Genomic DNA, 12,766 nt, shown 5'->3' on the forward strand with positions numbered 1-12,766 from the left:
GATCTACAGCTCATCAGACCTCCGTTTTCATTGGTGAAACTTCATGATTTGGATAATTTTTTTGTTTGAATTTGCTTTACTTTGAAAGTTTTAAATCTCAAATCTTCGTTTGGACCCACTTATGCTTTCAAACGGACTAGGCAACCACTTTAGGTACCAGTGAATTGTTAGCCATGAAACTAATTAATGATAATAACTTTAGAATAATAATGTTTACTTAAAATAATGATATCTATGTACCATTTAAATTTATTCTCTATTATTAATTAAATTATAAATCTATATTATAATTTAAATCCTGTGATTTTTTTTGTGTCTTGTCTAGTTTTGTAATATGTTTTTTAGAAAATAATGATGGGTTATTTATTAAAGTTTGACAGTACTAGTTTTGGAATTTCAAGAAATTTAGACATTTTGTGACTCAAGCCGTGATCAAAGGACACATAGCTCTATTATCTATTCAACTTGTTTATTAGTTTTTTATATTATTCTAGGAAAATGTTAACATATTTTAATAATAATTTCTATAGCATTTCAAATCTTTATTTTAATTATTAAAACAGTTAAATAAAAACAAAATACTGGCAATAACAGCAAATAAAAATGAAAACCGGACTTCCTTTTTGGCGGGAAAAGGAGAGCCGCGCTTTTCAAATAAAATTTTGTTTTATTTTAAATTAAATTGTCTTTTTCAAGACAGAGTGCTTTTGGAGGAGAATAATGTCTTCAGAGAGTGATGGTGATGAAGACGGGTCTACAAAGTCACCCGTAGACTCGAAAAAGAGGCGATTAGATAACTCTGTAAAATCGAACGATGTCGATAAGTATAAGCCTTACTCTAAACCCGATTATAAGCGATCCTACCCGGATAATAGTAACATAGAAGAGTTCCCTGTTTACGTACAGGGAATTAAACTGGAAGATAAGATAGGTAATAAAAATCCTTTGCATTTATCAAAAATTTTCAAAAACGTGAAGGGCATTAAGGAATGTCGTCGAGTTAATGCGGCCAAAATTATGCTGGTTTTCAAACAAGCTGCAGCTGCTAATGATTTTCTGAGTCACGTTAGCTTACGTGACAATAATATGAAAGCTTTTGTACCAGCCTCTTCGGTGGAGCGAGTGGGTAAAATTCGTTTTATCCCTAAAGAATGCAGTAACGCGGATTTATACCACAAATTAATGGCTGACTCTGAAATTGTTGGTGTTAGACGTTTTACGAAAAGAACTTGTGATGGTCTGGAACCCCTTACTACTATAAGCGTTACCTTTGTAGGTACTGTTCTCCCTCAGTATGTTTATTTAGACAACTGGCGTTACAAAGTTTTCACTTATATTCCTCCTCTCATGCAATGTTTTAAATGCATGAAATTTAGACACAGTGCCAAAGTATGTAGAAACAATCAGGTTTGTTCAAAGTGTTCAGGTGATCATTCCTATAAGGAATGCTCAGCTGAATTTTTAAAGTGTGTTAACTGTGGAGGAGACCACTTGGCAGTATCCAGGTTTTGTCCTCAAAAAGCAGCTCAGATTAAAAAACATGAAAATAATTATTCTTCTAAAATGTATTCAACTGTATTATTGTCTAGTGATTTTCCTCAGTTACCTAGTGATAAATCAGTTGTAAAGTTGGCTCACAATAAATTAGCTTCACCTACTGTCCAACCTAAGAAAAAAAAGTTATCACAAAATTCATCAGATAGTTCAATTTCAGTCCAGTCTACTCCTCCTAATAGTGGTTCCTATGATCACCTCATTAAAGATGATCAGTTCTTGAGTAAAATTATCAAAACTTTAGTTATGTTAGGCAATTCTAATACAGCAAACACAACTGCACACATTAAGGATATATTAATACAAAACTTAACAAAATAATGGATTATTTACGATTAATGCAACATAACATACAGAGTATCAATAATAAAAAACCTCTTCTTAAATCTTTATTATATGATAATAAAATAGATGTGTGCTTGCTAAATGAAACTTGGTTAAAAGATTCTGGTCTGCCTTTTTATATACCTGGTTATATATTTGTTGGAAAAAATGCTAAAAATAAGCATGGAGGTGTAGGTATTTTAATAAAAAATGATATTAAATTTAAGGTCTTAAAAACTACTTTCTATCAAAATATTCAATTTATAGCTATTTCTATAATAACAGGATGTGGTCCTGTCTCAGTGCTCTGTGTCTACTGTCCACCAAATAATAGCTCAATTAGTTTGATTAATTTGAGAAAGATTATTTTGCAATTACCCAAGCCTTGTCTTGTATCTGGTGATTTTAATGCTCACAATATAGCTTTTGGTTGTGATACTACCAATTCAAGAGGTCGTGAATTATTTGATATATTTGATGATGCTGATTTATGTATTTTAAATTCTGGTGACCCTACTACTATTTCTAGACCTGGTAATAATGCATCAGCCATTGATGTTACTTGTGTTAGCCCTGATATTGCACCACTTTGTGAGTGGTATGTCGGTGATGACTCTTTAGGGAGCTATCATTTACCTACTTTTGTTAACATCATTACCTCAACTCAAAAATATACAGTTCAAGAGTCTATACATAAGTATTTATATAATAAAACAAACTGGAATATGTACAATGATAAATCGAAAGATATATTTGATAAATTTTCTCCTTCAACAATTGATCCTTTAGTTCAATATGATGAATTTTCTAAATTACTACTTAGTTTAAAAGAAAACTGTGTTCCATTGTTAAAGCATAAATCTTCTAGTAAAAAGTCTGCTCCTCCAGCTCCTTGGTGGAATGATACTTGTGCCGAGGCTGTAACCAAATCAAGAGAAGCGTTAGCTAATTATAGACGTAATATGACAATGGACAATTATATAGAATATAAGAAAATAGATTCGAGGAAAAAAATTATTATAAAAATGGCTAAGAAAGACAGTTGGAAAAGTCTTTGTTCGTCTTTTAATAGATTCACTCCAGTATCCAGAGTGTGGAATTTTATTAGAAGATTTAAGAGAATTAACATTAATAGAAATGTGTCCAAAAATGATGAGTGGATAGCAAGTTTTTTAGAGAAGTTAGGGCAACCTAGTAATAACAACGATAATATTTCTGGTTTATTCGAATTTAATGATGGAAGTCAGTGGAGCAAGTTTCTACTTAACTCTTTTTGTTTTGAAGAACTTGACATGGCTTTGTCTTCAAGAAAGAATACAACTCCTGGTCTTGACGATATACCTTATATTATGCTTCAAAATCTACATGTTTCTGTAAAACATATTCTACTTAATATTTTAAATTCGCTTTGGTCTCAGCAATTGATTCCAGAATCCTGGAGGTTGCAATGTGTCATACCAGTGTTAAAACCTGACAAACCCAATGATCATTTTAATTCGTACAGACCCATTTCTCTTACATCTTGTGTAGGGAAATTGTTTGAGCAAATGATTAAGATTAGACTGGACTATTTTGTTGAAAACCAGAAACTTATTCCTTCTTGTCAGTTTGGATTCAGAAAAGGCAAAAGTGCAGCAGAAAGTTTTATAGCTTACCTGTCTGATATGAAGAAGTGTTTGTTATCAGGTTCTACTGCAATTTGTGTTTTCCTTGATGTTCAGGGGGCATATGATAATGTAGATCTTCACCAATTAATTAAGGTGCTATATTCTTTGGGCTTCCCAGGAAAGCTTTTAAAATGGATTTTCCATATGTATTATGGTCGTTCTTTATACATTAAATACAATAATGTTTTTCATGGTCCAAAATTAGCATTCAAGGGGTTGATGCAAGGGTCTTCTTTATCTCCAATCCTGTATAACCTTTATACTTCACAAATATATACATATGTGACTGAATCTGTAAAAATATTACAATTTGCTGATGACATCTTAATATATAGTGTAGGCAGTAATTTACAGGTTACTCAAGCAAAAGTTAATTCAGCTTTATGTCAACTTAACTACTATTATACTGAGTTACTTAAATTAAATATAAATAGTAGTAAAAGTTCAGTTTTAGCTTATGGTATTGATACTAATGTAAATGTTAAGTATAACAATAATTTAATCCCTCAAAATAGCGAAAAAAAGTTTCTTGGTGTAATTTTTGACACTAAATTAAAGTTTACCAAACACATTGACTATATTTGTAGTAGAGCTTTGAAAGGTATCAATATTTTGCGGTCCTTAGCAGGAACTTTTTGGGGTTCTGATCCAAAAATTCTTTGTTTATTATACAAAAGCTTAGTACGTAGTCATTTTGATTATAGTTGTCTGGCATATATGAATATTAGTCCTGTATTATTAAAAAAGCTTGATGTTATCCAAAATATTGCTCTTAGAATTGTTACTGGTGCAATGCGTACCACTCCTATCAATTCTATGGAGGTTGAGTCATGTGTAGAACCACTATGTATTCGGCGAGTATTAATTGCTGAAAAATTTTGCCTCAAAGTGATAACTTCTCAGAATGATGTTCTTCTTCCAAAACTTTCTTATTCTATAACTATCACTAATACACCAGATTTGCCTTCAAGTATAACAGCGACTAATGTTCTCAATAACCAGATCCCTGAATTATTGGGAATTATGAGCTTTATGACTGATTTATCTGATAATATGTACAAATCTGAACTATGGCCTGTATATCTCTGTAAATATAAAGCTCTTATGTGTAAATTAAATATAGATATGTCCAGTGTAGTAGATAATATAGACTTTCTGGATTATTGCTGTACCAAGCCTAACAGTTACAAAGTCTACACTGATGGGTCTAAATCTTCATCTGCAGTGAAATCGGGTTACTATGATCCTCAGGCTAAAACCTCAAAATGTTTTATGTTAAGTAATACTTGCAGCATATTTACGGCTGAAGCTTATGCTATCTATCAAGTTGTATTGTACTTACAAAGTTTACAAAATAACGATAACTACATGGAGTTCCTAATAATTTCAGATTCAAAAAGTGTGTTAATGGCTTTAGATAAATGTCATACTCATTATAGAAATAATTATTTATTGTATAAAATTAGAGAAGCAGTGATATCTTTGGATACTCCAGTAACATTTAAATGGGTGCCCTCTCATAGGGGTATCAAGGGAAATGATATTGTAGATGGTATTGTCAATTCTAATTATGATGAGGATCATAGTATTACATGCAGAGTTCCTTTTACGGATTTTCTTTTCGACTTAAAAGAAAGAAGTCGCAAGTTATGGGAAAGCTATTGGAAATTATCCTCACAGCATAAAGGCAGTTGGTATGCAGAGATCCAAAAGGAACTCCCATGTAAACCTTGGTATGATAAATACAAAGGAGCCAATGAACGTAAATTTATAACCATTATTAATCGTTTGAGGTTTGGCCACTGTCAGACTCCAAGCCATTTATTTCGTTTTAAAATTATAAATAATAACAGATGTACATACTGTGGAGGAAATGAGGCCGACTTATCCCACCTCATCTTGAGTTGCCCGACCTTTAAATTTCAACGATTAATACTAGTAACGGATATTATGAAGTTGATGGATTTTGATGAGAATAATCGGACTAAACTTGGAAATTCTTTAGCAAATAACCCGACAAGATCAGCTTTAGACTCATCAGTCACTGCAAATGGTAGTCATCAATGTCAACCATCACAAATAGAAATTCCCCGCCGTGTCCAAGATTTACTTAAATGTCCAGTTCTATTCAAAGCTATTTTCTATTATATAAAAAACACAGTTGAGAAAATTTAAAGCTCACCATTGTTTTATATTGATTGTATTTTATGTTAAGTTAGTATAGTTATTTGTGTAAGATATTTTGTTATACCTTTTTTTAAAGTGCCAATGGACTTTGTATCCGGCTAATAAATAAATTAAAAAAAAAAAAATACAAAAAAAAAAAAAAAAAAAAAAAAAAAATGAAAACCATAGAGCGTAGATGAGTTCAAATGCTTGCTTTTGATACCATGGTAAAGTCTGCCATGTTTTGTCCTACTTGTCGCGCTTGATCAACGCGTTCGCGTATTCGGTTCCAAAACTAATAATTTACTGAATGTAACACGGGCTGTGCTTTGTTTACAAATAGTGTAGTTGATGACGATGTAATTGCAGTAGTGAATTTGTAATTTATTGACTAGTTTTTATACTTGTGTGTTTAAATGGAGTACTTCGCATAATTTCGTAAAATTTTGAAATCGTTCACTGGCTCGTCTAAATAAAAGCCATGCAAGAAAAAAATCGTTAATCTTCTAGAATTGTTTTTATACGCAGTGTTTTATTATAACTGTGTGACGCAACCCACGTGCACATAATACAGCAAGCATTTCATGCATATTTGTTATTATTTTGTTCGCGGTCCGAGAGGTCGATTCGAGTCTGTCTGATTCGGATCGAAGAAGGCGAATCGCGTCGTCCCGTCTTGCTCGCTCCCGTCGCATTCCGTTGCGTTGAAATATTTTCATAATTTAAAATAGAAGAGAGATATTCGCGCGTGCATTATTGTTTTGGTGCGCAAAGAATAGAGGATAGCTGTTGTGGTGGTGTCGAAGCGCACGTGACGCCGGAGTGTTTGGGTGTCAGTCTGGTAGGGTTGGCGGGCGCCGGACGGCCGTGACGGACGCACGCTATTCGGTACAGTCCGGGTAACAGTTTTGAATGCCATCGCACTTTTTTGACGATACTAATTATTTAGGAGTCTCGGAGGACCTTCATTGGAACACCTCCAAGTGAGTTTTGCTCCGGAAAATGTGATCACTTCCTCACTATTCAAGTCACGATTCACAACGGACCCATCGTCCTCAAAATCATTTTCACGAGTAAAACTTGTAGACGCCATCACTATAAATCTGAAAATGATCGCGAGAAATCAGTGTTGATTATGTATGTAAAGCCAAGTTTCAAAAAATGCAAATAAAATAACGCACTTTCACGTGAAAATAAAAAAGAAACGGATTTATAAAGTAAACTTTGCACTGTAAAACTAATTACCGCTAGTCTAGCATAAACCACATTCAAAATGGCCGATTAAGTTTATAAAATTAATAGGGATGTGAAAAATAATCGATTTTTTTAAAAGTGAAATTCGATTTTTGTATTCGATTTTAATATTAAAAATAATTGAAAATTCGGTGACCAAATATTCATATACTAACTCTAACCTAACCAATCTAAATAATATTTGTTTTTGTGGACAGCTCCGATCTAAATAGTAATTGTTTATTCAAGCCTCGGCTTCTCGGCGTCCTGGTCGCCTTCGGCGACCAAATATTCATATACTAACTCTAACCTAACCAATCTAAATAATATTTGTTTTTGTGGACAGCTCCGATCTAAATAGTAATTGTTTATTCAAGCCTCGGCTTCTCGGCGTCCTGGTCGCCTTCGGCGACCAAATATTCATATACTAACTCTAACCTAACCAATCTAAATAATATTTGTTTTTGTGGACAGCTCCGATCTAAATAGTAATTGTTTATTCAAGCCTCGGCTTCTCGGCGTCCTGGTCGCCTTCGGCGACCAAATATTCATATACTAACTCTAACCTAACCAATCTAAATAATATTTTTTTTGTGAACAGCTCCGATCTAAATAGTAATTGTTTATTCAAGCCTCGGCTTCTCGGCGTCCTGGTCGCCTTCGGCGACCAAATATTCATATACTAACTCTAACCTAACCAATCTAAATAATATTTTTTTTGTGAACAGCTCCGATCTAAATAGTAATTGTTTATTCAAGCCTCGGCTTCTCGGCGTCCTGGTCGCCTTCGGCGACCAAATATTCATATACTAACTCTAACCTAACCAATCTAAATAATATTTGTTTTTGTGGACAGCTCCGATCTAAATAGTAATTGTTTATTCAAGCCTCGGCTTCTCGGCGTCCTGGTCGCCTTCGGCGACCAAATATTCATATACTAACTCTAACCTAACCAATCTAAATAATATTTGTTTTTGTGGACAGCTCCGATCTAAATAGTAATTGTTTATTCAAGCCTCGGCTTCTCGGCGTCCTGGTCGCCTTCGGCGACCAAATATTCATATACTAACTCTAACCTAACCAATCTAAATAATATTTGTTTTTGTGGACAGCTCCGGCGCTACGGGAAATGCAGCCCCTCCACCCTTGCGTACCAAAGCACAGGCATTTTATTCAAGCCTCCGCAACCTCGGCTATTTGGTCGCCTTCGGCGACCAGCCTCAGCCGCTACAGCTTTCATAATGCCTGTGCTTTGTTACAGCGGGTGGGGGCTGCTCTTCCTCCGCGCCTCCGATTATTTATATACACTCTAGGGGTAAGACAGACAAGACCACGTGGATAGTGGGGTGCTCTGATTCGGTTTTGGGTACTTTTTGGATATTAAAGTAAACACTTTATTCTAGTAAAAATTAAATAATATAGAAAGTTGCAAACAATGAAATACAAGTACTAATTAGAAAATACAGACGAGTAGGTATCGATAATTTCAAAAAATTTCGGAACCCTATAATCTATCAACACGAAATTAGGTTAATTTCAATGTTGATTATTCTATAACTTTAAATTTCAAAAATGAGGAAATAATCGATAAATAAATAAAACGATTATTAACAATCGATAAATTAAAAACACGATTTTTTTAAGTGAACGTCACATCACTTATAACCAATAGAAAAGTAGAAAATGGCGGATTGTTTACAAATTTTAATACATTACACAAAACTTTAAATTTTTTATAAAAATATTAAGACGCGTTTCCGGAGCAAAACTCACTTGGAGGTGTTCCAATGAAGGTCCCCCGGACACTCCTAGATAATTAGTATCGTCAAAAACGTGAGGTGATATTTAACACCCAACCCACAGTCCGCCTCAAGCCTGCAGTGCGGAGCGGCGTAGAGGTGAATCACCGCGCGGTGTGTTGATCGTGGTTATTTACTCGCGAGTGCATCGTTAAGTGAGTTAAACGGAAGTGCGAAGGCATGTGTGGCGCGGTTTGGCGCCGATGACAACGCCGTTTGAGGCGACGGCGTTTTACCAGTGAGCGTGTGTTAGTTATGTTTCTTGGGTTATGAGTGTGTGACAAAGTTTAGTGTACTGAGGACACTGGAGCCCCTAGACGGAGTTGGGCCCGCCGGGGCGGCCCTGGTGCTTCTCGGGGCTCCGCACGAAGGCAAAATGGCAGCGTGGAATCGTCACCACCATTTCAATATGCTCATGGATGAAAATGCCAAAAACAAATGTAAGAAATTTTACATATTTAAACTGCTACTAACAAGTTTTTCGTATTAGAATACTGTAATATATGTATAAATTCAATAATTATGCACTTTACAAAACATATTTTAGAAGTGCAAGACAATTTTGTAGTAATTATGCTTTTTTATCACACTTAAGAAAAATTTAATAGTACAGTAAGCTGGTACAGCTTGAGTTATTTGACTTGGTAAATTTTATAACTTGTAAATATTTAAACCTTTTAATTGGGAAGTTAATAATAAATATCCTTATATATAGTTTCATCAAAATTAATAGCAAATCATAATACAAAAAATATATTTTGTATTACGAGAATAATATAGTTTTGCAGTCAAATATTAAAATATAATTGGTATTATATATTTTAAATTGTTAACCATATTAAAGGTTGCATAAATGATGAAATATTGATGAATTCTAAACATGTATTTTCTTACTTTGGTTATAATTCATAGGTTTACACTATTGGTTGCCTGTCTGTCAGCAGTCCGCTTTTCGGTTAAATTTTTACTAACAAAATTGTTTAATCAATCATGATCCTATACAGGAATATTTTTATAGGTTTTGATTTGGTAAGCAATTTTGAGTAACTAAAGATACAAAAGTTATGGGTATTTATTCCCATGTTCTAAGCCTGCTGATAACATGTTTGAATAGTGAAACTAATTCTCCATGTTTTCTGGGTCGGAATGTCTCAAACTTACAGTTATAATAAAATTATTAGTGAAAAAGTCAAATATACTTACTCATTAAAGGTTTCCATATTATTTTATGTCAGTAACGAATTCATGATAGATAGTTGTTTAGTTAATCGTCAATATCCTACTCATGATATCTTATTAAAACCTGGGAAATCCCTCATTTATGTCTGATGTTCTAAAAGTTTCCTCTTATGTACTTTGATAAAATGCACTCTCACTCAATAAAATTTGTTTATGTGGCATATGGTGGACCAGAGGACATAGGCTTCCTTCCTAGAAATATTTTTTGGATTGGTAGGGACATAGTGCTGATCACTTGCCATAAAAAAGAATTATCCCATGAAACTGCAAGTGCAAGAAGTAACCAAACCTGTAATATGAATAAAATGTTTCTTTTCAACATTTTACTGTCGTCTATGGATTTTTATCTATAATTTTTTTTTCAAATGCATATTATGTTAACATACACAAATTAACAAGTTTTTTGCATGTATTAAGGGAACTTGGAATAATTAAAGTCTGTATGAGAGTCATGTATTCCTGATTCAATGGACACAACACAATTTTCCAATCTATAACCTCTTCTGATCACAAGTGCAGGTGTATCTTTGTGTGTGTGTACATTGTTGAATGCACACATCCCTCGTACCTGTGGATATCACTGCCCTACATCCCTTTGACCTAATTTCCACTGGCATTTGCGGAGGGTCGAGTTGTAAACCATATTACATGGTTCTTCTATGTGCCTCGTATTTAATCTGGAAGTTACAGTTACATTGTGAACGGCGATCATAATTATTTGGGTGCGGGGTTTTACGAATGTCTTCATATCATCTTAAATTATATAATATGTAATGCAATGTACAGTCAAATCTGTTATAACGACATCGACGGGACTACTCATATTTGGTCGTAAAAACCGATAGTCGTAACAGCCGATGACGTTGTTATTAAGTACCTAATACAATAGAATTCAGCCGGGACCTTTGATTTTGGTCAATATAACCGGTATGTTGTTCTAAACGATGTCGTCTCTGAGTGTATTACATAATAATTGAGATCGGGACGTAAAAGTACACGGTCTTTTCGTCAGTACCAAGGGCTATTATATCGTATGGACCCCAAAAGCGTCGGCCCCTAACTCTTACCTAATTCTCGTGAACCCTGCATTGATGCTTTTATTAGATAACAAGATTTTTACGCCTCTCGCAAGGGGAGAATGTGACAATATTCAATTGCTACACAATTATTTTTATCACTGCAACAATAGCTTTATTAGTTCATTTTACTTTTTGACAATACGGGCTAAGAGAGGAGCAGGCTGTGAACTATTTGTCCTTAGAGTATTATGTGATACTATGACTTGTCTTAAAGTAATACATACATTACTAGTATTACAAAATACCTGAAAGTTTTTTAAGCATGTTCAATAAGCAATTTTGGCATGTTTTCCTGCTAATGTGAAAAAAGTTACTGTATTACTTTAATATAATTGAAAATTCATCGGGGAATCGGTTTCAGTTACAACACGAATTACATGTTTGCACAAATTCCATGCAACAGAACATTTGGGATTCTCGCTACCCACGCGTTTGGCACTTCATTTGAGGTAGTAACACGGGATTGAACTAAATAAAACGGAGATACTGCTCTCAATACCCAGTTTCCCTGAAATAGGACAGTGACTAATATTTTCATACATTACAAAGGAATAGATAGTTATTATCAGACATTTTTTCATTATTTATATGACATTTTATCCAAAAAGACTGGCATTTCAAACAGTGACCAAAACGGGTGCAGAAATTAATAAATTAGTACGGTCTTTTATTACCTACCCTCAAATGAACAAAATTAAGTTATCCTTCTTTGAGGGTCAATTTAAATTGACATTGTAACGTATATTAAATGTAATGTGTGTAATAAAATGTAAATAATAATTATTACTGGGAAAACGACGAAGTTACACTCGGAAATTTATATACTCCGGCGAGACCCTACCGATTAGAAAGTTACCCAGTAAAATACTGGCTAAGACTTATCTCTACGCAATTAAAAGGAATTGAGCTTTACCCCTGTCGACTTATCTACTTCGAGTTCAAGTTCAATTTATTTTTGTGACAATTTTATGTAAATATTAGAAGCCAGCTGGTATTCAAGACTAGGTAGAATTGACTGATTTTTTGTACACGACTTTAATTGGTCTACTGGTCGAATATGTATAAATTATAAAATCTAATTTTCTTGAATGTAATATCATCATGTTTGAAGTTGCCTTTGTCTACGTGTTTGTTATTGGGTAGGAAATAAGAGTCTGAAACAAAAATAATTTCATATTATGATATTTCACATGTCGGTTTCTGAAGATATATGTCGATAGCTCGTGGCTATAGTTGTGTGGTATAGATGTCACGTAATGGAACACTCCGTCGAAATATCAACGGCTCTGCCGAAATCGTCGTTGGGCTCGCATTTTTGTCCGCAATCAACTTTCATTCACCGTCTGAATCTGAAAGCTGTTGCTATGCGGATGTCGGTCTGCTACTATTAAATCCAAGCGCTCGTGCACCGAGCGTCATGTAGATGATATCGTGTTTCGAAAGTTACTCGCTATAGTTTAGTATTTAGCATTTTCTCATTTCTTCTGGTCTAATCAGGACCCATTTGATTGTATTTTTTGTAACGTTATCTAATTGATTCTGTCCATTTTATACGATACAACCCTTTACGTCGATATTTTGATTTGAATATACCGCGGGTGTTGCTTTTATCTTAAAGAGTAAATTTTTCTGCAAATTCCACCAATTTCCCCGTGAATTTAAGCAGGAAGTAGCAGTATAGGATACGTCTTATAATATGTAGCTA

The 12,766-nt window shown here is 34.1% G+C and overlaps 2 protein-coding genes and 1 long non-coding RNA gene across 10 annotated transcripts in view; 2 read left to right on the plus strand and 1 right to left on the minus strand.

The window, feature by feature from the left end:
- The first annotated feature begins 613 nt into the window (after window positions 1-613).
- LOC125051699 lies at window positions 614-3,662 on the plus strand. Its single transcript, XM_047652219.1, has one exon. It carries the CDS (start codon window positions 721-723, stop codon window positions 1,873-1,875), a length of 1,155 nt encoding a protein of 384 aa, XP_047508175.1. The 5' UTR covers window positions 614-720; the 3' UTR covers window positions 1,876-3,662.
- Window positions 3,663-6,609: 2,947 nt separating this feature from the next.
- Window positions 6,610-7,043, minus strand: LOC125051700. Its single transcript, XR_007117333.1, has 2 exons — window positions 6,893-7,043; window positions 6,610-6,814 (listed from the first exon to the last, which is right to left on the minus strand). It is a non-coding gene; the product is annotated as an uncharacterized LOC125051700 (long non-coding RNA).
- Window positions 7,044-8,809: 1,766 nt separating this feature from the next.
- Window positions 8,810-12,766, plus strand: part of LOC125051698 (serine/threonine-protein kinase minibrain) — a 107,361-nt gene continuing 103,404 nt past the window's right edge. For all 8 annotated transcript variants that reach the window (XR_007117331.1, XR_007117332.1, XM_047652209.1 and 5 more), the window contains exon 1: window positions 8,810-9,183. Coding sequence is in view for 6 of the 8 variants with exons in the window: in XM_047652209.1 (XP_047508165.1) it covers window positions 9,120-9,183 (64 nt within the window). In the remaining 2 variants the exon portion in view is untranslated. The remainder of the gene's footprint in view (window positions 9,184-12,766) is intronic.

The sequence above is a fragment of the Pieris napi genome, chromosome 8 (genome assembly GCF_905475465.1).
Source record: "Pieris napi chromosome 8, ilPieNapi1.2, whole genome shotgun sequence".
Lineage (NCBI taxonomy): Eukaryota > Metazoa > Arthropoda > Insecta > Lepidoptera > Pieridae > Pieris > Pieris napi.

Bases quoted from the DNA above. Each gene is read 5' to 3' on its own strand.
- LOC125051699 (XM_047652219.1), top strand. From the start codon at position 721: ATGTCTTCAGAGAGTGATGGTGATGAAGACGGGTCTACAAAGTCACCC.